General features: G+C 35.2%; 1 protein-coding gene across 3 annotated transcripts in view; it reads left to right on the forward strand.

Moving 5' to 3' along the window:
• Positions 1 to 18695, forward strand: part of GPM6A (glycoprotein M6A) — a 235153-nt gene extending 216458 nt beyond the window's left edge. For 2 of the 3 annotated variants that reach the window (XM_033104821.1, XM_033104822.1), the window contains exons 4-7: positions 6678 to 6831; positions 12058 to 12134; positions 12685 to 12750; positions 16590 to 18189. In XM_033104821.1, the coding sequence (XP_032960712.1) occupies positions 6678 to 6831; positions 12058 to 12134; positions 12685 to 12750; positions 16590 to 16742 (450 nt within the window). In that variant the 3' untranslated portion in view covers positions 16743 to 18189. Of the gene's footprint in view, positions 1 to 6677; positions 6832 to 12057; positions 12135 to 12684; positions 12751 to 16589 lie in introns of all 3 variants that reach the window. The other variant, XM_033104820.1, reaches the window with a different exon arrangement.
• Positions 18696 to 26020: the final 7325 nt, after the last annotated feature.

Here is a 26020-nt window from a genome sequence, read left to right on the forward strand (position 1 = left end):
ATTATTGTGAAATGATGGGGCTCTGAGTTAAGATTTAATGCACTGTTTTTATATCCTGGGCCTTGAAACAGTTAATGAGAAAGGGACCTCATAGACCATCCCTTGAGTAGAACCTGACAGTATTATGTTGGTTACAAAGAGACTTTGCATATATCAGTAGCTCCATTTGTTCATTTCACTACAGCTTGGGTCTGCCTTCTAGGTGGCTGTGTTTATTATATCATAACATTCCATTCAAGATGTGGTAGATTTTTTCAACGTTGAGGTAATTCATAGACTCAGAGCCTTTTGGAGTCAGAGTCAGTTGGCTGCTTGTCCTCAGCACTGCTGACTTCTAAGGTGTTATTTTTACCCTAATTGGTGCACATCTGCTAAAGTTGCCACAGAAAGTTTACAGCTTAACAAACTGATTTTTCTTAGACATCACATGTCTAAATTGATAGGAATTCACATGAAAAACCAATTACCTTTTACAAGTCATTCTCAAATTACATACACTGTAATCTCAATGGCTACATAATCAAGGAACAATCATCTATTTTAGTCTTCTTCCAAAGATCATGGAAATGTTGCCTCTTGCAGTTCTATATTTCAACCTCCCTACTAAATTTCTAACAATGATTAGAATATTCAGGTTGAGATCAAAATAGTAATTACATTTTTAAAAAATTTTAAACCATTAAGAACTAATTTTTCACAGCAATTTTGTTGAATTGAATGCTAACATAGTAACACATGTGTAACATGTATAGCATAGCATATCTAACACAAGAAATACAACGAGAAGACGCTTACTTTGACAGTCATTTGCAGTTTCTGATGAAATGATACTGAAATAATGATGTGATAACGAGATATGCTAGATATTAATTATGGCGGGTCTCTATCATTTGATGGCAATTTTTACTCTCCAATATCAGCGAGTTACTTAACCTAAATCAAGCCAAAGAAATGTTACTGAATTGTTTTCTTTGTGAATTAGAAGAAAATGGTCAACATTTTAATACATGTGAATGCTATATGAACCAATGGCTGCAATAGAAAAAGCCAATGAGGCCACTTTTTATGTCTAACGTCCACAAAGCTCACCCTCCCTTCCTTCCCATAAACAGAGCCAGAGCTACTAGAAATTAAAATTCAGTGTTGTCTAAGACAACAGACAACAAGTGTACCATCTGCCAGTTACTCCTGTCCATACCTAACCTGCAGAAATATAAAATAATATTTTGCCAAATCAAACAACTTCCTCTGAGTTTATTTTTAAAGTAATATCTATTGTGGACCATGTTTACTGTTAAGTGATTTCATATATGAGTTTCTTCTTTGTTTGCATCATAGCTCTGAGAGAGATAAGCTCATTTCCAGCTCATGAATGAGGAAGGGACTCTGAAGGTTAAGGGATAAGCCCAATTCACGTAGCGAGTGACCCAGGCCTCTTACTTCAAGTCCAATACTTTTAGTTCTTCCAGTTTTTATGTGTTTGTTTTCACTGTTCTCCCCAAACAGACATATAGTGGAATTGAATTTCAGAAAGTGTTTTATCTAAAAATAGAGGTTAATGAAGAAAAAAAATCAGAAGACTTTTTCAAAATCTCAGAGTTTGTTCTGATAAGGATAAGAGTAGCTTATTTAAGTTACAGAGAACAGAAAAGTGGTTGCCAGAGGTGGGGACTGCAGGATGGGTGAAATAGATGAAGGAGGTCAAAATGTACAAACTTCTAGTTATAAAATAAATAAGTCCTGGGATGTAATGTATAACATTGTGACTATAGTTAATAATACTGTATTGCATATTTGAAAATTGCTATGATCATAGATTTTTTAAGTTGTCATCACAAAAAAAAATATTTTTGTAACTATGTGTGGTTACAAAATAGTAATTACATTTTTTTTAAATTTTAAACTACTAAGAACTAATTTTTCATAGCAATTTTGTTGAATTGAATGCTAACATAGTAGCACATGTGTAACATGTATAGCAGATGTTAACTAGACTTATTGTGGTGGTCATTTTGCAGTATACAAATATGGAATCATTATGTGGTGTACTTCCAACTAATACAATGTTACATGTTAATTATACCTCAATTAAAATTAAAACAGTAGCTTATTTATTTATTTAATGTTCAGATGATAAAATATATATCTGTCATATTACCAGCAATGGAAAGCTAGAAATAAACTTATAATAATTATGAGATATTCTATTACATATTGAAAAATTTTTACCAAGGATTACACTTGATCAATTTGAATAATTCTTCAGTCTTAGTGATTATCAGGTTTTAAGATAAAACATAAAATAGGAAGATAGAATTCAATTTTTAGCTTGTTTAATGTGGATACTTCAGGGACTGTGAACTGCTATTTCCTGAAACATAACCGATTTGGACTCAAAATTCAAAAGTGAAGTTTTGTGTATCTTTCTTAGAACAAAACTTATGCATTAGTAGTAATGAGAATATTTTCTCACAGCAGAGATTTACTCTATAGCGTGCAGCTTTGTGAATTTGCTATAACATTATAGCTCGCAGGGAAAAGCCCATCTTAGTGGGTACTGCGGTTTCCCAAGGCACATCTTTCGCTGCCTTGTAAGTAGCAGCAGCAACACACTTCAAAGTGTCCCAATCTACTTTGAATCAAAACCTATTGAATTATAAGTCCCATTTTACAGCTCCTTCAAAAGAAACTTTTGAAAAATCCCCTGGGACAGAAAGAAAAACAAGATAGAGGGGACATAGCCAAAAGCATGCTGAATACTCTCCCATGGTCTTTCGAGCCGCTTTTAACTCTCCAAAGAAATGTGTTTCAAGCTGCCGTATCCTGTTATTGTTCTTGAGACTATAAATTAGTCTTGAGATCTACAATTGCAAATAATGAAAATGTTAATAAAGAGGGCTTTTTCCTCCAAGGAGCTCCATTCACAAGATTTCTTCAGTTTTGGGGTGGTTTCCAAACTTTCTAGAGCCATTCTCCTTGAGTGGGAGCCCCCTCTGAATAACTTTCCCAGACTCAAGAACTTCTCATTCTTTTTATTTTCTCCTAACGTGAAATGCAATCTAATTCCCTTACTTTGTAGAGTCCTATCATTCAGGCAAAACCTATATTTTTGTGATAGTAGTAGTCATTACACTAATGCTAAATAGAATAAAAATAGCCAATATTTTGTGCTTGTGTGCCAGGTTTTATGCTAAATGCTTTTCATGTATTATCTCGCTCCAGTCTCACCTCAATCATGAGATCAATTTAGCAGGTATTCTCACTTCACAAAGGCAGATACAGCAGCAAAAAGAGCAGCCTAGACTCAACCCAGCACAAAAGCCTGTGACTTTAATCAATATGCCATAAGGCCGCTTTCTTGCTGAAAAAATGTGACATTTAGGTCAGGGATACAGTAAGTGAGTGGCATGTCAGCACTTGATAAATCAACCATTCTCTACCCTCTTACAGATTAGAATCAAATGGCAAAGAATGGAAAATGACTTGCATGATATCATACAGATGAATGATGTTAGAAGTGAGTGGGTACTGAGGCTTGTAGCATGCTTTGAGGCTTAGAGGACCCTTCCCACCACGACTGGGTGCAGAGGAAGGCTTTGAGAGAGAGTGGGCAAGGCCCTGAGAAAAGAAGAGTCCTGAGAAGTCAGCCACACGGCCCAATAAGCATCATCTGTTGATTTCCTTCCTTCCACATCCAGAAAGGAGAAAGAATAAAGACCACCCAAGAAATATTTTCCTTTCTTTCTGGTGTAGTCAAATAAAATGTTTAACATAGACAGTCAAGTGTGTTTCAGGACCAGATGTTGTCTAGATTTCCACATGGAATATTTTTATTCTTTTGATGACTAAGATAAGGAGGAAGTGTTTATCGTTCTCTGCAGCTGAAATCCTGCCATATACCTTTACACATATTGCAGCCTCATCAAGAATTCATTGAGCAAGACAAAATAATTCTAAAACTGAGATAAATTTTAGTATTTCCATTAAAAGAATAAATAGCCATTGAAGGATATTTACTCCAGTTCTTTCATTGGTTTGAATGATTTAATATTCAACAAGTTTTATTTGCTAATATTTTTAGACCAGGCTTTGTTTCATCTGGGATGTAAAAGATGTAAAGATGTCTGCCAAATCATAGTTTAAGGACATTGTTAGGACAGATGTCAGCTCATCAAAATCTCCAAACACTAGTGTCTTATAGTAGAGAATAACAGGAAGTCAGCTTTGAGAGGAGGTTAAACAATGTTGTTAGAAAGCATGTATTCATTATGTTCTGAGTTTCTGAAGTACGATGACACTCAGCCATTTATAGGAGACGAGATTCATCTCAGTACTCATTAGTTTTATCCTGACTCTTCTCATATTTGTTACATGAATTCACTACTAGGCTTAATCCCCCAATCTGTCTATATTAATCACAATATGACCTTCATATAGGTGCTTAAGCTCTACCATGACATTGACACCAAGTTTAACATTTTTCGAAAGTGTTATTTTTAGTATTCTGAGAGTTACGAAGTAGGTTTCACCTGTTCGAGATTTCACTGAAATCATAGTCTAGCTATGACTCATCTCCACAGGACTTAATAGAATTGAATAAGAGATTAAATTTCATTCAGTGTATTTATTTTATGTGATACTGTCATTTTGAAAATGTGACTACGTGAGATATTCAAGTTAAGCGAGGATATCCTACTGCTGCTCTTCAAAAGTCTTCTAGAAGTATGCCACTGAAACTCAGAAGGGGCCCAAATATCTGTAAAAACTTAGCTTTTGGTGTGCAAGTGCTACCTTTCAGACAGTTTCGAATGTAATCCTATTGCTGTATTAGTTAATAGAGTATGGAGAATGTTTAAAGGATTAAAAATACAATTTCACATTTATAATTAATTCACAGGTGCTGGTCATCATGTGTTCTGAGTCTCATTACATAAATATAATACAATCAGGAAATCTTTCAGAAGATGCAACTTTTAAAACAATTCATACTCGAAGGGACATGAACTCATGATACACAATATACACCGAGTGGCTCTCAGGATGCAAATTCAGAACACATCGTTTTCCAACTTCCAATTTTGTTTTGAAGATATACGTAGTTAAGGGTAGCTGGGTGGGGAAAGAGAAAAGGAAGGAAAGTTGTATTCCTTTTGGGACATGTACAAAACACAAATCATAACAAAAACTATAAATTGAGAGAGCATACTACTACGTGAGGTACCTGGGAAGCCGTCTCACATACCGTGTTTCCCCAAAAATAAGACCTAGCCGGACCATCAGCTCTAACGCATCTTTTGGAGCAAAAATTAAGGCCCGGTATTATATTATAAAGACTTATAAAGACTTACATTTATAGTAAAATAAGACCGGGTCTTATATTAATTTTGCTCCAAAAGACATTAGAGCTGATGATGTGGCTGGGTCTTATTTTTGGGGAACACAGTAGTCTTGTGAGTATGAAGTCTCCACAGCTGGATGTTCCTTGCCGGCAGTTAACTGAGTCCCCCACCTCTGTATCATCAGGCTATAGAGCAGTAAACCAATTCATACATTTACTCATTCCTTCAGTCCACAAATACCGTGTTAGCAACAATTGTGTATCAATTACTGAAATATGGACAAGAATGTAGTTCGAAAACTTCTGACCTTCATCTTCTTTCATTTGTTTTGTGTTTTGTTGGCAGATAACTTGCTAATCAAGGTCAGGCCCATGAGTGATGGCAGAGAAGGAAATACTCTTACTTACTAATACAGGATTCAGACAAGAAAAGCCAGGGGTAGATATTATGCAGAACAATTATTAGTGATTTTCTTATTTGGCTACTTTTCAGGGATAATCTAGATTTTAATCTCTACTATCTGAGTCTGATTAGTTGATACCGTCTGACAGAATAATGTGGCAACTTCTGTGAAGCTATCTGCTATCACTATCTATTTCTGGTTGGTGTTTACCTACACGGACACTTCATATGATGACTTCCTCTTAAGATCATGAGAAAAATGCTAATAAATCCAGTGACGTCTAACTTGCGTTAAGAAATATAATCAATTTGTATCAGTGTGTGGATGCAAGCCTGCATTTAAACCTCAGCGCATTGTGACTTATACTTGTTCTTTTCCAGTTATGTTTGAATACAGTTGTTAATACAAGTGTTAGCTGAGACATTAGGGGCATATATTTATAGGCTATTTTATATATATAGATAATGTGGATTCACCACATTTATAACATTAAATACAAGCATGATTAAGCAGCTTAAATATTTATGATAGGAAATAGTGCGAATTTAGTTGTAATATGAACTTATTGACACATTTTAACGCATTTTGCACAATCAAGTCTAAATATAGCAGTTAATGTTTTCTAACATTTAAAAAATGTGTAGTGAGATTTTTAAGACACATACATGAATGAAGCAGGCATTAAGATGCAGACAGACTGATTATTGCTTGAACATCAGAATGTCTGCTATGATGTGACTTTCCAGTAGGTTTATACATAACCCGTTGTATTCACCGTCTCTGTGTCCCACAGTGCAGTTCCTACCAGTGTTGTAATAATGATCTGTGTACTTTAGCACTAAAATCCTTCAATGCTGAGCTTTGTAAAGTAAACACAAAATTCTTCTTTGCCAGTAGATTACATGTGTTCTCTCCCAACATTTTCTCTGTTGCAGTTTATTATGCTGACCTATCTGTTCATGCTGGCCTGGCTGGGAGTGACGGCTTTCACCTCCCTGCCAGTGTACATGTACTTCAATCTGTGGACCATCTGCCGAAACACTACCTTAGTGGAGGGGGCGAATCTCTGCTTGGACCTTCGTCAGTTTGGTAGGTGGATCTGTAACTGTAAAACAGTACCTTATATTGTTTTCCCTGAAGAGCTGCCTCAAAAATGTTATAAATCACTTTGGAAGGACCATTACTTCTGCTGCCAAAGAGATAAGTGCATCAGCATATTCCCATTTAAGATATCCTTTTTAAATTTGAATAAATAGGAATTTAAGACTGATTGAAACTTGATCTCACAAAATGAACATACAAACATGTATATCTGAGCAGGCTGTCAGGTTGTATTCTCTCATTTTGGCAAGTTCTACCGTGTTTCTCCAAAACTAAGACATAGCCGGACAATCAGCTCTAATGCGTCTTTTGCAGCAAAAATTAATATAAGACCCGGTCTTATTTTACTATTATATATGACCGGGTCTATAGTATAATATAATATAGTATAGTATAGTATAGTATAATATAATATAGTATAGTATAATATAATATAATATAATATAATATAATATAATATAATATAATATAATATAATATAATATAATATAATAATACTGGGTCTTATATTAATTTTTGCTCCAAAAGACGCATTAGAGCTGATTGTCTGGCTAGGTCTTATTTTTGTGGAAAAACGGTAACTGTGATTTCCTTGTCCTGATTCCCTTACACTTTTCCAGACTCAATGTGTTGTTTGCATCCTACTTTCATTCTCCCATGATAAAATAAATGGACTGTGAAGTCTAATACGAAGATCGCTTATGAAATATGTACTTCGTTGTCTTCTGAAATAGGACAAAAATCTTAGCGTGTAATAAATAGCAGAATCAAAGAATGTTATATAAATAAATCAGCAGTCCTCTTTGGTTATTTTTATTTAGGGCTAACACCTCATGTAACAATAATAGTTTCTTATGTATATATGGGCTTGCAATGCAAAGACCTTATTCTAAATGGTTTATGGATGTTGACTTCTTTAATTCTCACAACAGTTCTGTATGATAGACACTATTATTAAGTTCTTTTATAAATGACAGAACTGAGGCCCAGGAGGGTAAATGTCTTGCCTGAGGTTATATATCCAGTAAGTGCAAGGGTAAGATTTAAAGGCAGGCTAGCTGTAGTGTCTGTGTTCTTAATTGAAAGTCCTCTCCTGTTGAAACAGTACTGAACTACAAATATGGAAACAGAGAGTCCAATATCACCTAACCTATTTGGAATTCTGTTCCATCATTTGTAAACACATAGGAGCTACAGATTTTATAAAAGATATGCAAATCCACATGTTCAAATGGATTCCCCCCACCCCCCACAGAATAGCTATTAAAATCTAACGTATTAACTTCTGGGAATGCTATAACTGGTTTTCTATAATGAGGTTTCCCTCATGTTTCAGGCAAGTGAGAAACATTTCACTAGTTGGTATCTGCAAGCCTTGTGGTTCCATGGGTATACTACAGATAGATTGTAGGATACAATATAACTCTTCTATAGCCAACCAGCTGAGTGTTCTGAAACTATGGCCCACCTACCATCCTGTCAGACGAAGTCCTCAGGTCCCTTTGTCTGATCCAAATGAAAAGCAGGATGATCTGCTCTGTGAATGAAGTTCTTGGCAAGAAGGTAATGAAGGCAATATGGACAGCTCTTCCACAGGGGAGGTTTTAATCTTGGAATCATGTCCCATGTAAACACAGGAAAAGGAAACCTCAGCAACTGCTGCCAGAGATCACAGGCGAACAGCTGCTTGGAAAACCACGGCTCTGCCTTCAGTCCTTCCCCCTCACTGTCTTCCTTTTATTCTGCTGATCTGAAAAATTAAAATTGGAAAGATGTAACTAGTCAGAGAGGGTTCCCAGGTAAAATACAGGATACCCAGTTCAGTGTGAATCTCAGATAAACAAGCACTAATTTTTTTAGTACAGTATGTCCCATGTATTGTCTGGGACACACTTAGAGTAAGTGTAAAGCAGGACTTTGATCAAAACTGCCCTTGAAACTTAGCACTGTTTCCAAAATAGTTATCAAGACTTATTCCAATTTAATTTTTCTCCTGGCATGGAAGAAAAAGCACTTTTCAGATGTCATGCAATGTTTTGCATCAGCTATGAGGGCTTTCTGTTTGCCCTTAACACAGAATCTACTGCCTAGATAGCATTTGAATGCCCTCCAAATAACATGTCCTTAATAAGAATCCTGAATGTACATCAAATTATTATCAAGGGGCATCAGAATTGAAAAGAACCCCTCCCTCAAATTTGGAGTACGATCAGTACAGACATGTATTAATGTCATCAAAAAAGTAATTGAGTACAGAAGAACATACCTGTGAAGCAGTTTCCCTTATTTTTGCAAAGTTGTCTCATTAGCATCTCATTAGTCATCAGAAAGATGACTTTCTGTCATCAAGTAAGTATCTTTTCTCTTAGGAGACCAAGGTCTTTACACCATGGGAGCTCTTCACCATGTAATGGCCATTATGCCTTCGTCTCTGCTGTGCATCTCGGTCTTTATCCCACACATGTGATAAGCATACACATTTCAAACAGATCTAATGGGAAGCAGAGGCCTTACTTCATACAGTTGAGGAATTGAAAACTAGTTTATTATATTAAGGTTGGCTGTATTTCAAAATGAGTCATGAAATCATTTTACTTTTAATTTAAAAGCAATGTTAATATTTAATGCTTTTATAATTATTTCTGTTGTCCCTCAATTATATGGGCAATGATTTAATGACATTGAGTGTATTAGGTATTTATCCTAGTAAACTCGTTTCATAAAACTGTTAAAACTTGTTCCCATAATATCACCTAGATCCAGATTTAAAACTGGGTACGGGGTGGGAAGTCAGGGTTTCAATATTTAAAAGGGTGATGGAGGAGGTTTCACCAAATAGTTGTCATTTAAAGGAAATGAGGGACTTGGGAATATTCTTAGCAGAGGGAAGATCCTGTGCAAAGTTGCTAGGATGATATCACGCCTGGTATCTTCAAGAAGCCACAGAGAGGCCAGTGTGGCTGAAGCAGAGTAAGAAAGTAGGAGAGCAGATTCAGATGACATCTGAGAGTTCCTGGAACGCACATTTATGAGTGAATGACAGGACATTATCCATTAGGGGTTTTAATTCTGAAGGAAGTAGAGAATATTTGCAGGTTTGGGAAGAAGGGAAGCAAGAAGTCACTTATGTTACAGAAAGATCACTCTGGCTGCTGGGTGGCGAACAGACTGGAGCACGAGAAGAAGCAGGAAGGCCAGTGAGCACTTATAGTAACCCCATGTGAAATATCAGTGGCTCGGACCAAGAGACTAGCAGGAGAGGTGGAAAGAAGTGGTCTGTCTTGGATGTATTTTGAAAATAGGGGCAGCAGAATGTCCTGATATATTGTCTGTGGGAGTTGAGAGAAAAGGAGGAATTTATTTTTTGACTGAGCAAGTGGGAAGATTGATTTGCTATCAAATGAGATGGGAAAGCCCACTTGCTGGGGAGCGAGACAGGCGAGGGCCGTCAGAAGTGCAGTTGTTTTTTAGATGCTGATTAGAAATCTAAACAGAGTCATCAAGTAAGAAACTGGATAGATGAATCTTGATTTCAGGAGAGGTATAGGGCTGGCTCTATGGATTTAAGAGTCGTTGATAGTATTTAAAATTGAAAGCTCTGAGACTCAGTGAGATCAGCAAGGGAGAAAGACAGCTGAGGACTAAACCCTGTGCGCTCCAGTGAAATAGGTCCTAGAAAAGAAGAGGAACCAGACAGAGATATTGAGAAGAAGAAGCCAATGAGACTAGAAAGACAAAACCAGAAGACTGCAGATTTTGTAAACCAAATGAAGAGAGCATGAAAGAAGGAGTCCTCAACTGCTTCCAATAGTGCTGACTGGCAAGTAAGAGGAGAACTGAGAATTCACCTTTGGTTTTAACAATGTGGAGGTCGTTGGTGATCTTTATAAGAAAAATGCCCATGGAGGGTTGGGGCAAAATCTGACTGGAAAGGGGGTTGAAGTAGAAATGAAAAGAAAGGAATTGCAGACAATGAAGACAAGTAGTGCTTTCTAGGAGTTTTGCTATAAATGTGAGTGGAGAAATAGGTAAGGAAATGCATGTCCAGGTTGGTATTCCACATGAATGAAGTCTGTCACAGACCAGGATGGAGAAAGATAGCCTTCACCGGGAAGATTCCTCAGTAATGATGGTTTATTAGACTAATCTCAGGGGGGTTCTTCCTCCACTCCACCCCTTTCTTAGAGCTACCTTATCAGAAAGGGAAGGTCACAGAGAAAGATCTCTGCATTTGATGTGCTGCAAGTAGGTTATTTTCTTTTTTAATGAAATAATTGCACAAACTATTGGCAAAGCATGACAATGGCTCTGTATAGAGGGAGACCTGATGGTGTGCCTCCAAGTTAAGAATGTGTGAATATATACACATATTAAAACTAAATAAAGAGAAGCAAGCACTAAAAGCTTAGCTCTTAGTTTGCCCAGAACTTGTATGTGTGTGTTTTTGTTTTTGTTTTTCATGGATATATGTGTTTAACACTCAATAGTTTTCAAAACAAAATTAAAGACTCATTTTAGGAGAAACTTGATCACTTTTCTAAAATGAGATCTGTGCTTGTTAAAAATGCAATAATCCTGGCACACAGTCATAGCTTTGGATTTAACAGTTCTCTGCTGGCGTCCAGAAATGCATATTTTTTATAATTTCCATGGTGATTCTGATGCAGTTGATCCATAAACCAATAGGACCAAAGGTAAATAAGGGTGAACTTACAACTTTTTATTTTGCCTTACTGATAGCACTGTTTTCAATATTAGTGGAGTACACTTTCCCTTTTGGGCAACAGGATTTTATAGATCAACAGAAGCTTTGTGCCAGCAGAATAGATCCAGACTTCAGAACATTCTGGGACATAGCTATGAAAATAATTGTGATGCCTACACCATTGCATTAATGGCGCAAACCAATGAACTCGCCCAGCTGAATCTGAAGATTCTGGTGGCTAGGTTCAAAGGAATTCAGATTGAAAACGCTTTACATTGCTTGTGGGTTAGACATTGCTTTCACATTGCTTGTAGGTTAGACAGTTTTGATCTTCCACTCAGAGTTCTACTGATAATTATTATCTAGCAACGAAAGCTGAGGAAGAATTTTTCCATTTTAATATAACATAAATTGTAACTTGCTTAGATTTTATCAGCAAGTTTCTTTTTTTCTCATGGGGCTCTTAGAAGCATTTGTAACGCTAAACTGTAATTTTCTACATGTTGTAGGGATTGTGACAATTGGAGAGGAAAAGAAAATTTGCACCGTCTCTGAGAATTTCCTGAGGATGTGTGAATCCACTGAGGTGAGTATTTTTACAGCCTTTAATTTTGTCAGAATTTTAGTTTCATTTTGTTATTTGAAGAATGCATAATTACATCTATATTGAATCTTCCCCTTTTTATTTCAGAGGCAATTTTACTTGCAGTGATGTTATGCAAGGGAACTAGAAAACAAATGTGAAAGAGATGCTTTGCATATTTCAATAAAAATATTATACATATTTTAATTTTTTCTAAAAACTATCATCGTAATGAAAGTTGAAAAATTATAGTTATATTTAAAAAGAGATAACACAACCTTATATTGTTATAATATTGCTGAAAACCATCATTATTAATCACGATCTCATCCTTATAATGAAATCATATTAAAATGATGTTGTTGCAAAGATTTAAATGATTTGCAGGAGAAGAGATAGTATAATAATGTTTTTGGAGTAAGTGATTTATCACAGGCTCACTTCCGTTAAAGATCTACAAAGCTCTTATTCATAAGAAGCAGCAGGCTTGATCTCGCTTCTGTTTGTAACCTTGCTTGACACACGTTTTGGTTTTCTATGGTTTCCTTTGCAGCTGAACATGACCTTCCACTTGTTTATTGTGGCACTTGCTGGAGCTGGGGCAGCAGTTATTGCGATGGTAAGACCTCGAAGCCCTGAGGCTTGGTTTTGCAATTTGATTTTCACAGTTATTTGCTTGTAAAGATGATCGTTTATCTCTAATGTCTGAAGTCCATGTAAATCGTATTTACTTTAATATCAATTTAAAAAAGGAGAGGCTGAACAATGGGCAAATAAATAAATGGAAAACAAGACTTACCCTAAAGAAATATTATCATTACAACAGAGAAAATATTTGGTAATCAGTTTAAGGATGACAACAGCCAATAATATGGTAACATTAACAAAATAAGTAAATTCATTAGCATTTAGATATTAGATTACTATTAACATAAAAATTATCTCTATGGCATATGTGTATGTATCAGTGTGGCATTCTAAGTAATGTAATCAGTTCTTTAACTTACATTATCCTTTTGTCCTCCTTAAATAGGAACATAAAAAAGTCATATGGAGTCACGAAAAAAGGATTAATTTTCTTACAATAAATCTCGGTAGTATCATGTCATGTCTTTTATATCTAATATCTAATTTTCTTCAGAAATATTAAAAACAAGTCCTTAAAGTCAAGTTTTTAGCAAGTTTGCAGGATCTACTATGTGTCAGATCCTGTCTCCTCCTTTGTAACCACCACGAATTCCGGTTTGCTCAGTGGAATGCCAAATATCAACAATGAACAAATACTTTGATCATCAGTAATAGCCTTTGCAGCCAAGGTCTTCAGTCCTTATTTTTGTATCCTAGAATATAAGTAGCATAGAACTCTAGAAGATTCCTAGCAATCTCACCAATGTTATAGCCAATTCAATATGCAAAAATGATGAATTGATTTGGATTTATTTAATTCCTTTCCTTATGGTACCGGTACATTGCCTAATGTATTGGTGCAAGGAATACCTTTTAAAAAATAAAAGTTTTGGCTTTTTTCAAAGACTAAAAATGGGAATGATGAGACAATGCTAATATGCTAATGAGCCATTTCAGCCCAGTTATTTTTAGTGACTTCATACACTTTTGTATTCAGATCTGATTCTGTGTTTATCAAAAATGATTGTTTTAAACTATCAAACAAAACCAGCTGTGTCAGTGCTAAACTGAGTTTCAGAGATTTTGTTAATTTTATGTCATATTCGTTGTTCAACATATTAGATTTAGTGTAGAAACCTCTAACAGGAATTTCATTTCAGAATATGAGATGCTTAATAAGATCATGTTGGCTGATTAATTGGAGGGATCACAGTAAAACAGTGAGCAGAGACCTTATATTCTTGACCTAAACTCAAAGCTAAACTATGCCCCAAGGAGCATTCACATGTTCTGGGCAGTGAGGTTCCGAATACACATAGTCCTATCAGCCCCTGGCCTGGCTGTCAGAAAAGAGGAACCGTCTGTTAATTTGTGTCACACACACACTCCTGTGCGATGGATAATTTTTAGGGCATGTGTGTGTTCAAGCATATACATCCGTGTATAAGAGTTCTGTCAAAGCACTTCTTGAAAAGAGGTATACAATAAAGCTTTTGTTTGCATTTGTAGCATGCACGTGTGTGTGTAAAATTCTGTGTAAAGCTGCATGCCTTCAGGCATACATTAGTGAAAAGTACCTGTCTAAATGAATAATGTTATTTAAATATCCTTAAAAATGCCTACTCTGAAATGATTCTATAATCAAAAGATTTTAAGGTTATAGAAATTAGGATGCTATGTATTTCGTAAGGAATCTATGCTTTGCATAGCTTTAAATATTGTTATAAATAAATTTTACTTCAGACAGCAAGAGTCTAGAAGATTATTTTTTTAAGTACTAAGCATACTTTTGGATATATAAATATACGAAAATCAAAAATTCCTTAAGAAATACATAACATTAATTTATTAGCTCTGGTAATAGTTTAGGTCTTAGGAGACAGGGATAATGTAACTAGGGCTATTGTTCCTGGTACTAATGCTACTACCAATATGACTGCTATTAGCTACTGTTTCTTTAAAACGTACTCTGTGGAAAGTACTGCCAGAGGCTTTATGTACATGAATACATTCAATACTCATAATACAGCAACAGTCATTAACCTCATCCCAATCTCATTTAACACTCACCATCTAGCTACCATAGTTATTTCCATATGACAGATGAGAAACTTGAGATGAATTCTACTCACCAAAATATTTAAAACTTTGTCTATAATTTAAGGCAAGGATTATACGAATTTGTACTGAAATTAACTTGTGTTCTATTGAATTATTTTTTAGAGATGTTAGAAAATTCTGTATGCTGACGTAATTCATCAGCTTGGCATTGCTCCAGGCCCCAGTGATTGCTGTTTACTTCTGGGGAACGGTAACAAGCCTGGTAGCTTGTTTCCCTGAGGCCAGATGAAACATCTGAAGACCTACTGGGAAGCACCAGTGTCTGAATTAGAGGGACATTAAAGTTGAAATAGGAAGCATACATATTTAATAATAACGTAAAATTCATGTTTCCTTAGCTTTTAAAAGGAAAGGGTTTGAACATCTAAATATATAGTTATTCATGTGGCAAATATTTTAAGTACCTACTCTCCGTGGCACTTTTTATTTTCACAGCAACAACAACAAAAAATACCACATTTGGTTGTGTGCACAAGACTTATTCAAGCCACATATATACAGTGATTAAGCTTTCACTATGAAAATGCCATGGAGTACAAAAATATAACTGCTAGCTCCTGCTCACATGTGGCTTATAATTTCCATTAAACAAAATGCAAAATTTCAGAGGAAATGCAACATTCTGAAAATCGCTTACTCTTATCCGTATGCATCTTTTCCCTACATTGTTGTGTCAAAATTGTTTTCTTAATTTTTTCTGTCTGTTGACTACCTTAATATACTACAATTGTCACCATTTAGGATTGGCTTTGCATTCTTTCTGTCCATCTGTACTTTTCTAGAACCAACCTACCTCCTATCTTTCCATGTACTCTTGACTAATCAAAATTTTAGTGTTCTATTTTACTAAATTATGGAGAAAAATATTGCCCACCCTTTAAAACTCAGAGAAAGTAAACAATTGACAACTTAGTTTCCCTTTCCTATTCATCCATAGAAATCTATCATTTGGAAAACTGCTTTCTCTCTCCTATCAACCAAAAGGGAGTGAAAGAAAAAAAAGTGATCTCACTGCTAAGTCATTTTAAGTCAAATCAGGATCTTCATTATTTGAGTAACTGCATTACTCCAGGCAAATCAAGAGCTTCCTTATTGAACAGGGCACTATTCTAGCTATTGTGAATGTCTATAAATATACAAAATTCATGTGACACAATACTTGCTCTTTTGTAATTAGAATCTAAAGGAAACTGCAAAATTCACTGCATGGAAAATTAACTGGATAATTAGATTCACAGGTTTATTTTGGGGTTTCCATGATCCCTCTTCTTATTTCACAGTGGACAATATATCCTTCCATTAATTCAAGTTGACTAGACCCAAACTGTATCTGAGATTGTTTCCGATTGTGGGTAAGAAAACATAGACACATGGACATGAAATGTAGAATCTTATGGTTTGGGTAAATGAGAGCAGAATGAACAGGAAACATCACATGAAAATTAAGAATCAGTCTTGGATATTCAGAGTTCAAAAAGAAGAAAAAGAGATACTGAAAGAAGGGAGCCAAGCAGATGGTGTCCTATCGTTGGAGGAGTGAACGAACAAAGACTATATTTTATTTACACCGTTCCTATTAACACAGAAATTTTGATTTCCTTTAATTAATGAGCATATAAGTATATAATTTGAATATTTCTTTCCTGATAGCAAGATATAATGAAGGCACTGAACAGACTTCCCATATAAATTATTTCTATCTTTGATTAGGTTCACTACCTTATGGTTCTCTCTGCCAACTGGGCGTATGTGAAAGATGCCTGCCGGATGCAGAAGTATGAGGACATCAAGTCAAAGGAGGAGCAAGAGCTTCATGACATCCACTCTACCCGCTCCAAAGAGCGGCTCAATGCTTACACATAAAACATTCCCGTTCTTCTACCATTCAGATGCATTGGTGTTTAACTAAGGGCCATCCAACCATCCAACCTTTTGAGAGATAAATGAAAGTGCTTCTCATCAATGATAGGGAGGGTGACTTATGAATCACCTGAATACAATTCTTTGTTGTTTAGCACTTAATTTCCTAATTTGTTAAATTGGTGTAATCATATCTCTTCTACAAGCTCCTATCCAGTCTTTTTCTTTTTTAAATTTCTCAAACTCATTTAATAATTCTGTAAGATCAACGATACTAACATTTTCAAATGCAGAGATTTATTTGATTTTTAACCACTGCCCATGTGTTCGACATAACACCTTTTGCATTATTTCTTATGTTTTGGAAAGAAAAATAGCTTTTTATACTTTTTAGTTTTGATTTCAGTAACTAGTTTAACTACAGGTAACCTTCAAAGGGACCATTGTACATTATGAACAATCGACAGAGATGATATCACGATCACTCTTCTTAAAATATGGAAATCTTGTCTGACGATCAGTGGCCACATATAGGCCCTGGTTAATGTTTTCATCCATCCAAGGTGCAATTTCTAAATTTGTAAGAGTAGGTTAAAAAAAAAGTGCTTCTTATCTTTGTTAACATTGTATTTTTTCTCGATGTACTGAAGAGGTATTTCCCTCTGATACCTCATGTTTATGTTATGAGCATGTAGAAACAGTGATGCTAACGCATGGCTCGTTGCCTTTTTCAGATTGTGACGCCAGGCTAACCTTTTAAAGTTTAGTAGAGAGACAATTTTAAGGGAAATAATTACTGTGGACTACGGGAGAATGATCTCTCTGTGATTTAAGCAGTGGCTGGATTGGAACTTTTAATATGCTAATACGGAACATTAAGTACCTTTATGAAGGCGGTCTATGAAAAAAATAAGCACACTAACCCCTCAGAAGTTGTTTTACCTACTTTAAAGAGTTTTAATGGATTGCACCTCTGTAAACTATTCCTCGAATGTGTATGATATATTTGAAAAGGCTTCCATTAATCTAATAGCTTTGCTTGCAGCCTTCCAATCTATGTTGGTTTACCTGTAGTGTTTTTTTAAAGTGTGGTCAGAAGCCACTATACAATGTACCCTTTTGAAGTGTAGTGGTATATTTGTGTTTTTATTTCTAGTAAGTCATTTTAACCAAATGTTCATTCATATTCATTTATAAGAAGTACCTATGTCAAAGGAATACAAAAGAGCAATCAGTATTATTGGACCAAATTTGGTGTTTGTTTTAACCTGGACTCTTTTTTGATTATTTCTAATGCTACAAGAATGCTGTAAAGTGTCTTTTAAAATGATGTCGCCTGACAAGACATTTTTGTCAGTGTATAAAAACTAGGTTGTATTGTGCACTGATTTGACCATTGTGAAATCTTTTCTCAGTGTAAGTGCATTTCTAATAAAATTTATTGAGTGAAACAATCTTTGTACAACGACTAGTCATGCATCATCCATAATTTTACAAGTTCTTGTAGTATATAGGGATATTACTAGGGTTCTCTGTGGCATGATAATGCATCCGTAGTATTATTTAATTAATTTGGGGTTTGGCTTTTTTTTTTTTTTTAGATTATCTTACTGGTTCAACATTTTCCTGATATATGCAGTATTACAGATGTTCAGCGAAAGTATTAATGGGCTTCTTTAAATTCTATATAATAGTGTTTCAGTTCTGTGTCTTAATAGTTTGTGATGATTTTTAAAACTGTCTTTTAAACTTATGTAATGATGTTGACGCTTTTGCCTTTTTTTTTCTGGTATTAGAGTTTGTATTTTCACAAAGAGTGCTTTGTAGCAGGCATTACAATTAATCTGTTTTGTACATAAATGTGCCAACAGCTTGATGGTGGCGTTTTTGAAATGTAGAACAAAGTGCTTGCAAACTGTAATAAATACACTTGTGTACTTTGTGTACTTATTATTAGTTTCTGCAGTGTGTTTTGTTTTTTTCTTGTTTTGTTTATTCCTCTTTCCTATGTGTGTGCATCCTTTTCAAATGCAATAGGCACTGTCTCCTTCAGATGCTTTTTACCTCAGTTGAGCTGACCTAAAACTTCAAAACTCAATGAAAACTTTGTGCATGAACATACCCTATGGGAATGAGAGCTAGGGAGGTGGGGAAACAGTGAAGGATTAAAGGCTTTAGAGGTAATTTCATTTAATAAATGATCACAGTTCCCAAGTTTGCTATTTCCTCACCCAATTTTTATTGTTTTGTGTTTCCTTTAGTGCTTCATAAACTAACAGAGAAACAGAAAAGACTAATGCAATTCAGAAGGAAAAATGATTTCTCGCTTCGCTTCAAAATATCAAGGTGAGAACAATTAAATGAAAAAAAAAGCATTTTTTGTTTGTTTTGGAGGTAATTTCTTTGGGCCAAACTAGAAGTGATGTCAATTTAAAAACAATGAAATAGTTACCAATAAAAATTTTACTTTTCGTAAGGCCTAAGGATTTGTATTATTCTTCAATTATTTATGTATTATTATGAGTGGCAACTTGAAAATTTCATGAATTTAAGTTACAAATATCTACAATATTTATAAGTAGGTCTGGACAAAATATCTTATATTTTAAAAAGTTTTAGAAAGACAGGGTCAGAGAATTGGTAGGAAAACTATGAATATTGTATGAGGTTTCCTGAAATTCAGGTGAATGCATGTCAAGGAGGAGGTCTCTATGGAAGACCAGCTGTATCAAATGCTGCTCAGAAATGAAGTAAGAAGAGGCCAGTGGCTTGCAAGGCCCTAAGCAATTTGTTCTTTCATCCCTGATCTCATCCCTCATTTAATCATTTTTCCTTTGTTCATCTACACCGGTTCTATTGCTGCTTCTGGTAAGGATCTTTCCCTACTATTCTGTTTGCCTGGAATGAATTTTTTCATAGATAGCTACAAGACACTCTCTCAACTCTTTCTGGAGATATATATATATATATATATATATATATATATATATATATATATATATTTAATTTTTTCTTTTTAAAATGTTTTATTAAATTTATTGGTGGTGATATTGGTTAATAAAATTACATAGGTTTCAAGTGTACAATTCTATAATACGATCTGATAAAAATATACATGATGTTCTTTTGTGCTTTCTAATAAATGAACATTTAGAATTGGTAAATTTCTAGTTTTTTGGGATTTTTAAATTAATCTCTATATGAAATCTGTTAATCTGCACTTGAAATCTTAGGTGGCATACATGTAGTATAATCCAACTGAAAAATGTATGACATCAACCTATCCTTCAGTAGATAAAGGGATAGGATTTCCAGAAAGAAGAAATGGATTTTAAGGACTACGGACCTCATTTAAAGGAATGCTTGAATGGTCCAGCAGATAAATTTAACACAAACTGGAAGTACTGCTTCCCTTTTATTTTCCAATTCACCTCCACCCTAAATGACCCAGCAATGCAACACAAAGTTCTCCAGCCTTTGGGTTTATGAACTATATTTGTTTTTCTCTACATATATTAGGTTGGTACAAAAGTTATTGCAGTTTAGAAAGTTAAAAAGAATTGCAAAAACCACAAGTACTTTTGCACCAACCTAATACAATGCTCGCAGTGATTACCACGTGCATCGTCTTACTTAGTACTTATTTCTGAGTAGGATAGACAGGATCAGGTCTTCAAGAGAAAATGCAACCTCCTGAATGAGAACTAAGTGTTCTTGCCATGTGAATAAAGGCGAACAAGACAACACAATTTTCCTGAATGACACATTCATGGTTTTAAAATAATTATACTTTTCAAGCAACCTACATCATATCCAGGAAGTGGTACACTTAGTAGATTAGAAATTAAAAATGTAACAAATGCAAATAATATAAAAATCACCTTTTAAACATATAGTTATGGTCTTTATGCAAGTTCATACATTTTTAAAGATTTTTTCCCCTTAATTTCTTAATTTCCACAAACTTTGAGTTCCTATTGATTTATATAAGTATAAACTTAATGCTTAAAGTAACAATGAAAAGAGGTTTCTGCTAACCCAAGTGGAGACTTCAGATATTAATGTAAACACCAAGACAAGTCAATGACAGAGGTCACTACTTGTTTTCTCTCCTGCCCCACTCCAGCCACTCAATTTCTCAACCTCATAATTCCCAGGAACTGCAAACCATGTGTATAATCTAGACTTTATGCATTCCATTTCCAACTTCCATTTGCTACCTTTCCAGTTTACTTACACCATTCGGACCATAAAGCAATTGATCTCCCAGTTTTTACAGCCCTTCACTCCCCTGATGTCCTCAGGCCTCCCAGTTACTAGCTTATATTGCATGATCAATCATGCAACCATACGCTTAGCAAATTTTTAGCACCTTTGACCTCTATTTTCCTTAAACTCACATGGTGAAATGCCAGACCTGGTTTAATTCACCTGTCTGCCAACATCTGAACCAACATTACTAAACATGGCTGGAGAAAAACACATGCCCAGACTGACCAACCTCACCAGAGCTGTCAATAAATCTACTCCATTTTTCTAGAACTTGGGAGGGGTTGGCAACATTTTCTGTAAAAGATCACCTAGTGAATATTTTAGGTCTTATGGGCCATGAGGTCTCTATGGAAACTTCTTAACTCTGCCATTGTAGTGCAAGAGCAACAATTGAAACATAAATGGGCATAGCTACTCGTATGTTCCAATGGAACTTTGTTTGCAAAAACAAATGGTGGCCCAGATTTAGCCTGAGGGCAGTAGTTTGCTGACTCCTGCCCTAGAGCATTCATATTCTACATCCTCTGATGGTAACTATATCATAGGTTTTATTTATCAAAATTCCAACACTTTCTTTCCATTCAAGGAATTAAACATTGTTTCCTAATTCTGGGAGAAATGAGAAACAATCAGAGGAACATTTCTGTAATTTCCCACTTGTCTATTAATCTATCTGTATTAATCTCTGATTTCTCTCTTTTTAGTATGGATGAATTGCTCATGTTTCTTAGACCAAAAACACTTGTTATATTCTAGATTCCATTACCTCTCAGGTAGGTCCAGCAAGATTTCCCTCTCTGCAATCTCTCCTGAATCATCAATTGTTCACTCTCATTGGCTTAGTCCAATCTTAACACAAGCAAACAAGAACCAAATACCTTGTCTTGATTCCTCATCTATATACGTCTAGCCTGTTTCTCTGTTCTCCTTTACAACACATCTCCTTGAAAGAGATGTATAATCTCCTCTCGTTACTCATTATGTTATCTTAAACCATTTGCAATCAATCCCTTGTACTCAGCACTCCATGGAAATTTGTCTTGTGGTGGTGATGGATGCCCTCCCGATCGCTAAATCAATGCTTAGTTCTTGAGCATTCCTTCATTTTCCATTGAATATTTATTGAGACTCCACTACAGCCAATTGTCCTTCTAGTCACTGGGATATGACAGTGAATGAAACATAAAAAAATTCTTCACCCTTTTATGGCTTATATTCTGATGCAGGAAGAGAGATACTAATAAAATAAATAGGATATGAGGTGTGTTTTGAGACGAGAAATGCAATGGAGAATAACAAATCATGTAAGATACTCAAGGAATGTTGAGGGTTGGGCTATGGTGGAGTATCTATCTTCAGAATTGTTGAGAAGATAACTTAATGTGACTGAGAAGGTAATATCTTCTAAGACCAGATCATAAGAAAGATTAAATACTGCCATTTGTGACAATATGGATGGATCTTGAGATTATCATGCCAAGCAAAATAAGTCCGACAGAAAAAGTTAAGAACCATATGATTTCACACATATGTGGGATATAAAACTGAAAGCAGCAAACAAACAAAAACTCCATAGGCACAGACAACAGTTTAGTGATTACCAGAGGGTAAGGGACATGGAGGGTGGTAGAAAAGGGTAGCAGGGGTCAAATATATGATAATGGAAGGAGATTTTACTTTGGGTGGTGACCACACAATGCAATATACAGATGGCATATTATAGAATTGTACACTTGAAACCTATGTGATTTTATTAACCAATATCAGCCCCAGAAAGAGTTGAGAGAGTAAGTCTTGTAGCTATCTACAGAAAACCCATTCCAGAAAAACAGAATACTAGGGAAAAGATCCTCACCAGAAGCAGCAACTGAACCAGTGCAGATGAAAAAAGAGAAAATAATTAAATCAGGGATGAGATCAGGGATGAGAGAACAAATTGCTTAGGGCCTTGCAAGCCACTGGCCTCTTCTTACTTCATTTCTGAGCAGCATTTGATACAGCTGGTCTTCCCTCCTCCTTGACATGCATTTTTCACCTGAATTTCAGGAAACTTCGTACTCATGGTTTTCCTACTAAGTCTCTGACTCTGTCTTTTTAAATCTCCTTTGCTCATTCTTCCTCAGCAACATCATGTTTGAACATTGTGATTCCTTGTCCCTCTCTTTCTTGGTAAACGTCTTCTAATCTCATGGCTGAAAATACCTTCTATAAACTGTTGACTTCAAATTTATCTCTTCAGTCCAGAACCTTCCTCTAAAATCCAGACTTATTTATCCTAAGGCCATTAATGTATTCTTTAGGCTATCTCAAATTTAACATGTATGAAACTGCAGACTTGATCTTGTCCCAGTAAGCTGCACTTTCTACAGCCAGCAAAAACAAGTTCATACTTCAGTTACCTCAGACCCAAATACTCAAGTCGTTCTTGACTTTCTCACACCCCCTATTAGTTATACCTTCAAAATGTGTTCAGAGTAAGACCTTACTGGCTTCCATTAATCAAGACACCATTGTTTTCCATCCCGATTTTTAGAAGACCTTACTGACTAGTATTTCTGCTTCCACTCTGCTCTCTCCCTTTCCAACCATCTCTGATCTATTCAACTCAGCAGTCCAAACAATCCTCTTAAAAAGTAAGGCCAATCATATCAGAACCTTGCATCCAACCCTCTAAAGTTCCCTACCTCACTGAGAAGTAAAAGCCAAATCTGTACGATGGCTTATAAGACCCACTTTCATCCATGTTACTCTATCCCCCATTCGTCTTTTTTACTCATCTCCTCTCACCCTTCTAATTTTGCCCCCAGCACTGTCTCTGTTACTCATAAACATTTAGAACTCACCTCTTTCTGGGCCTCTATGCTTGTCCTTTGCTCTTCCTGGACTGTTTTTCCTCAAGATATATATAAGCTCTCCCTCTCCCCTTTTCTCCTTTGCTCAGACTGTCTCCTCAGTTAAGCTTTCCTTCACAACCCTGTGTATAAAATGGCTCTTAGTCTTGTACCTTCCTTTTCGGCTTCATTTTCAAATAACACTTTACACCATTTGGCCTACTATACATTTATAGATTTATTTATTATTGTCTTTTTTTTTCACTAAAATGTATATCCATGAGGATTTGGATTTTTCCCTTAATTCCTGGCACATAATAGACAATAAGTGGTTGTTAAAATAATTATTAATTAAAGGGGTTACATGAGCACAGCATTAAAAGGTATTTTTATCTTTAAAATACAATGACAATTTATTAAAGACCAATAATAAAAAATGTTATTCTCATTTTTCGTTTTATAATACTTTTATGGACATGAGCTCACTGCTTTTGCTGCTATGCACGTTTTGGAGAGAACAGGGTCTTTTTCTCTTCTAAATTGAAATACTAAAATTTGGGGAAGGGGTGTGATATGTGTAATAAGATATATATATAGATATATATCTATATCTATATATATATATCTTATTTCCCATTTCTTTTTTTCCTCACTGACTTATTTTCATTCATTTTTCCTCTTATGGTCCTAGGAATTGCACAAAGAATTTAACTGATACCAGTTTAGCTATCACTAAAACATTAAGAACTCCACATTTTTCTTCCTACACACTTATATAAGTTTTCCAGAACACTGTTTTGCTGAATGCTATTTATAAAATGAGAGATGGTAATCCTCTGGAAACAAACAATCCCAAAGTTCAGGCCACAGTTTGATGAAATGGAACTTCTTCAGTTTTTGCAACACTACTGGCATCTGTGAATGACAGGAGCAGAAAATCAAGGAAAATGAAGATGTGTCAGCTTTCTGGGATGAAAATAAAATAATATTAGTAAATATTGCGTGTTAGGCACTGAATAACTTCTTAAAATTTCATCACAACCAATCAGAATTGCCTCCATGAGTATATGAGATAGTCATCCAGAAAGGAAGACTCTATCTATTCAATTTCAGTTAAAATCTACACTATTTTTAAAGGTTTTTATTAAAATAGATAATACACAATATTATATTAGGTTCAGGTGTTCAGGTATACACCGTAGTTATTCAACATTTATGTACTTAAGGAAGTGATCACTATTTTAAGTCCAGCAACAATCAGACACCATGCTATGCTATCACAATATTATTGACTATATTTCCTATGCTGTACATTACATCCCCATGACTTATTTGTTTTATACCTGGAAATTTGGACCTCTTATTCCCCTTCAACTTTTCTCCCCTTTTTAATTTTTCAGTTACAGTTGACATTCAATATTATTTTATATTAATTTCAGGTGTACAGCATAGCGGTTAAGCATTTATATAATTTAAGAAGTGATTCCCCTGACTAGTTTAGTATTCACCTGGTTCTATACATAGTTATTACCATATTATTCACTATAATCCCTGTGCTTTACGTCTCCATGACTATTTCATAACTATCAATTTGTACTTCTTAATCCCTTCTCCTTTTTCACCCACTCCCAACTCCTTCCCATCTGACAACCATCAAAATGTTCTCTGTATCTATGAGTTTGTTTCTGTTTTGTTTGTTTTTTTTATTTTGTTCTTTAGATTCCACTTATAAGTGAAATCGTATGACATTTGTCTTTCTTTGTATGGCATACTACACTCAGTACAATACCCTCTAGGTCCAACCATGTTTTGCAGATGGCAAGATTTCATTCTTTTTTATAGCTGAGTAATATTCCATTATATATATTTACCACCTTTTCTTTGTCCATTTATCCATTTGGGGACACCCAGGCTGCCTCCATATCTTGGCTATTGTAAATAATACTGCAATAAACATATGGATGCACATGTCTCCTTGAAGTAGCATTTTGGGTTTCTTTGGATAAATACCCAGAAGTGGGATTAATTGGTCCTTCTTTTTCTCTTGTTATAGCCTTTGTTTTAAAGTTTATTTTGTCAGGTATAAGTATTGCTCCCCCAGCTTATTTTGTTAGTTCGTTTCCATTTTCATGAAACATTGTTTTCTGTCCCTTTACTTTCAGTCTGCATGTGTCTTTC

Source organism: Rhinolophus ferrumequinum, chromosome 4 (assembly GCF_004115265.2).
Source record: "Rhinolophus ferrumequinum isolate MPI-CBG mRhiFer1 chromosome 4, mRhiFer1_v1.p, whole genome shotgun sequence".
Taxonomy (NCBI): domain Eukaryota; kingdom Metazoa; phylum Chordata; class Mammalia; order Chiroptera; family Rhinolophidae; genus Rhinolophus; species Rhinolophus ferrumequinum.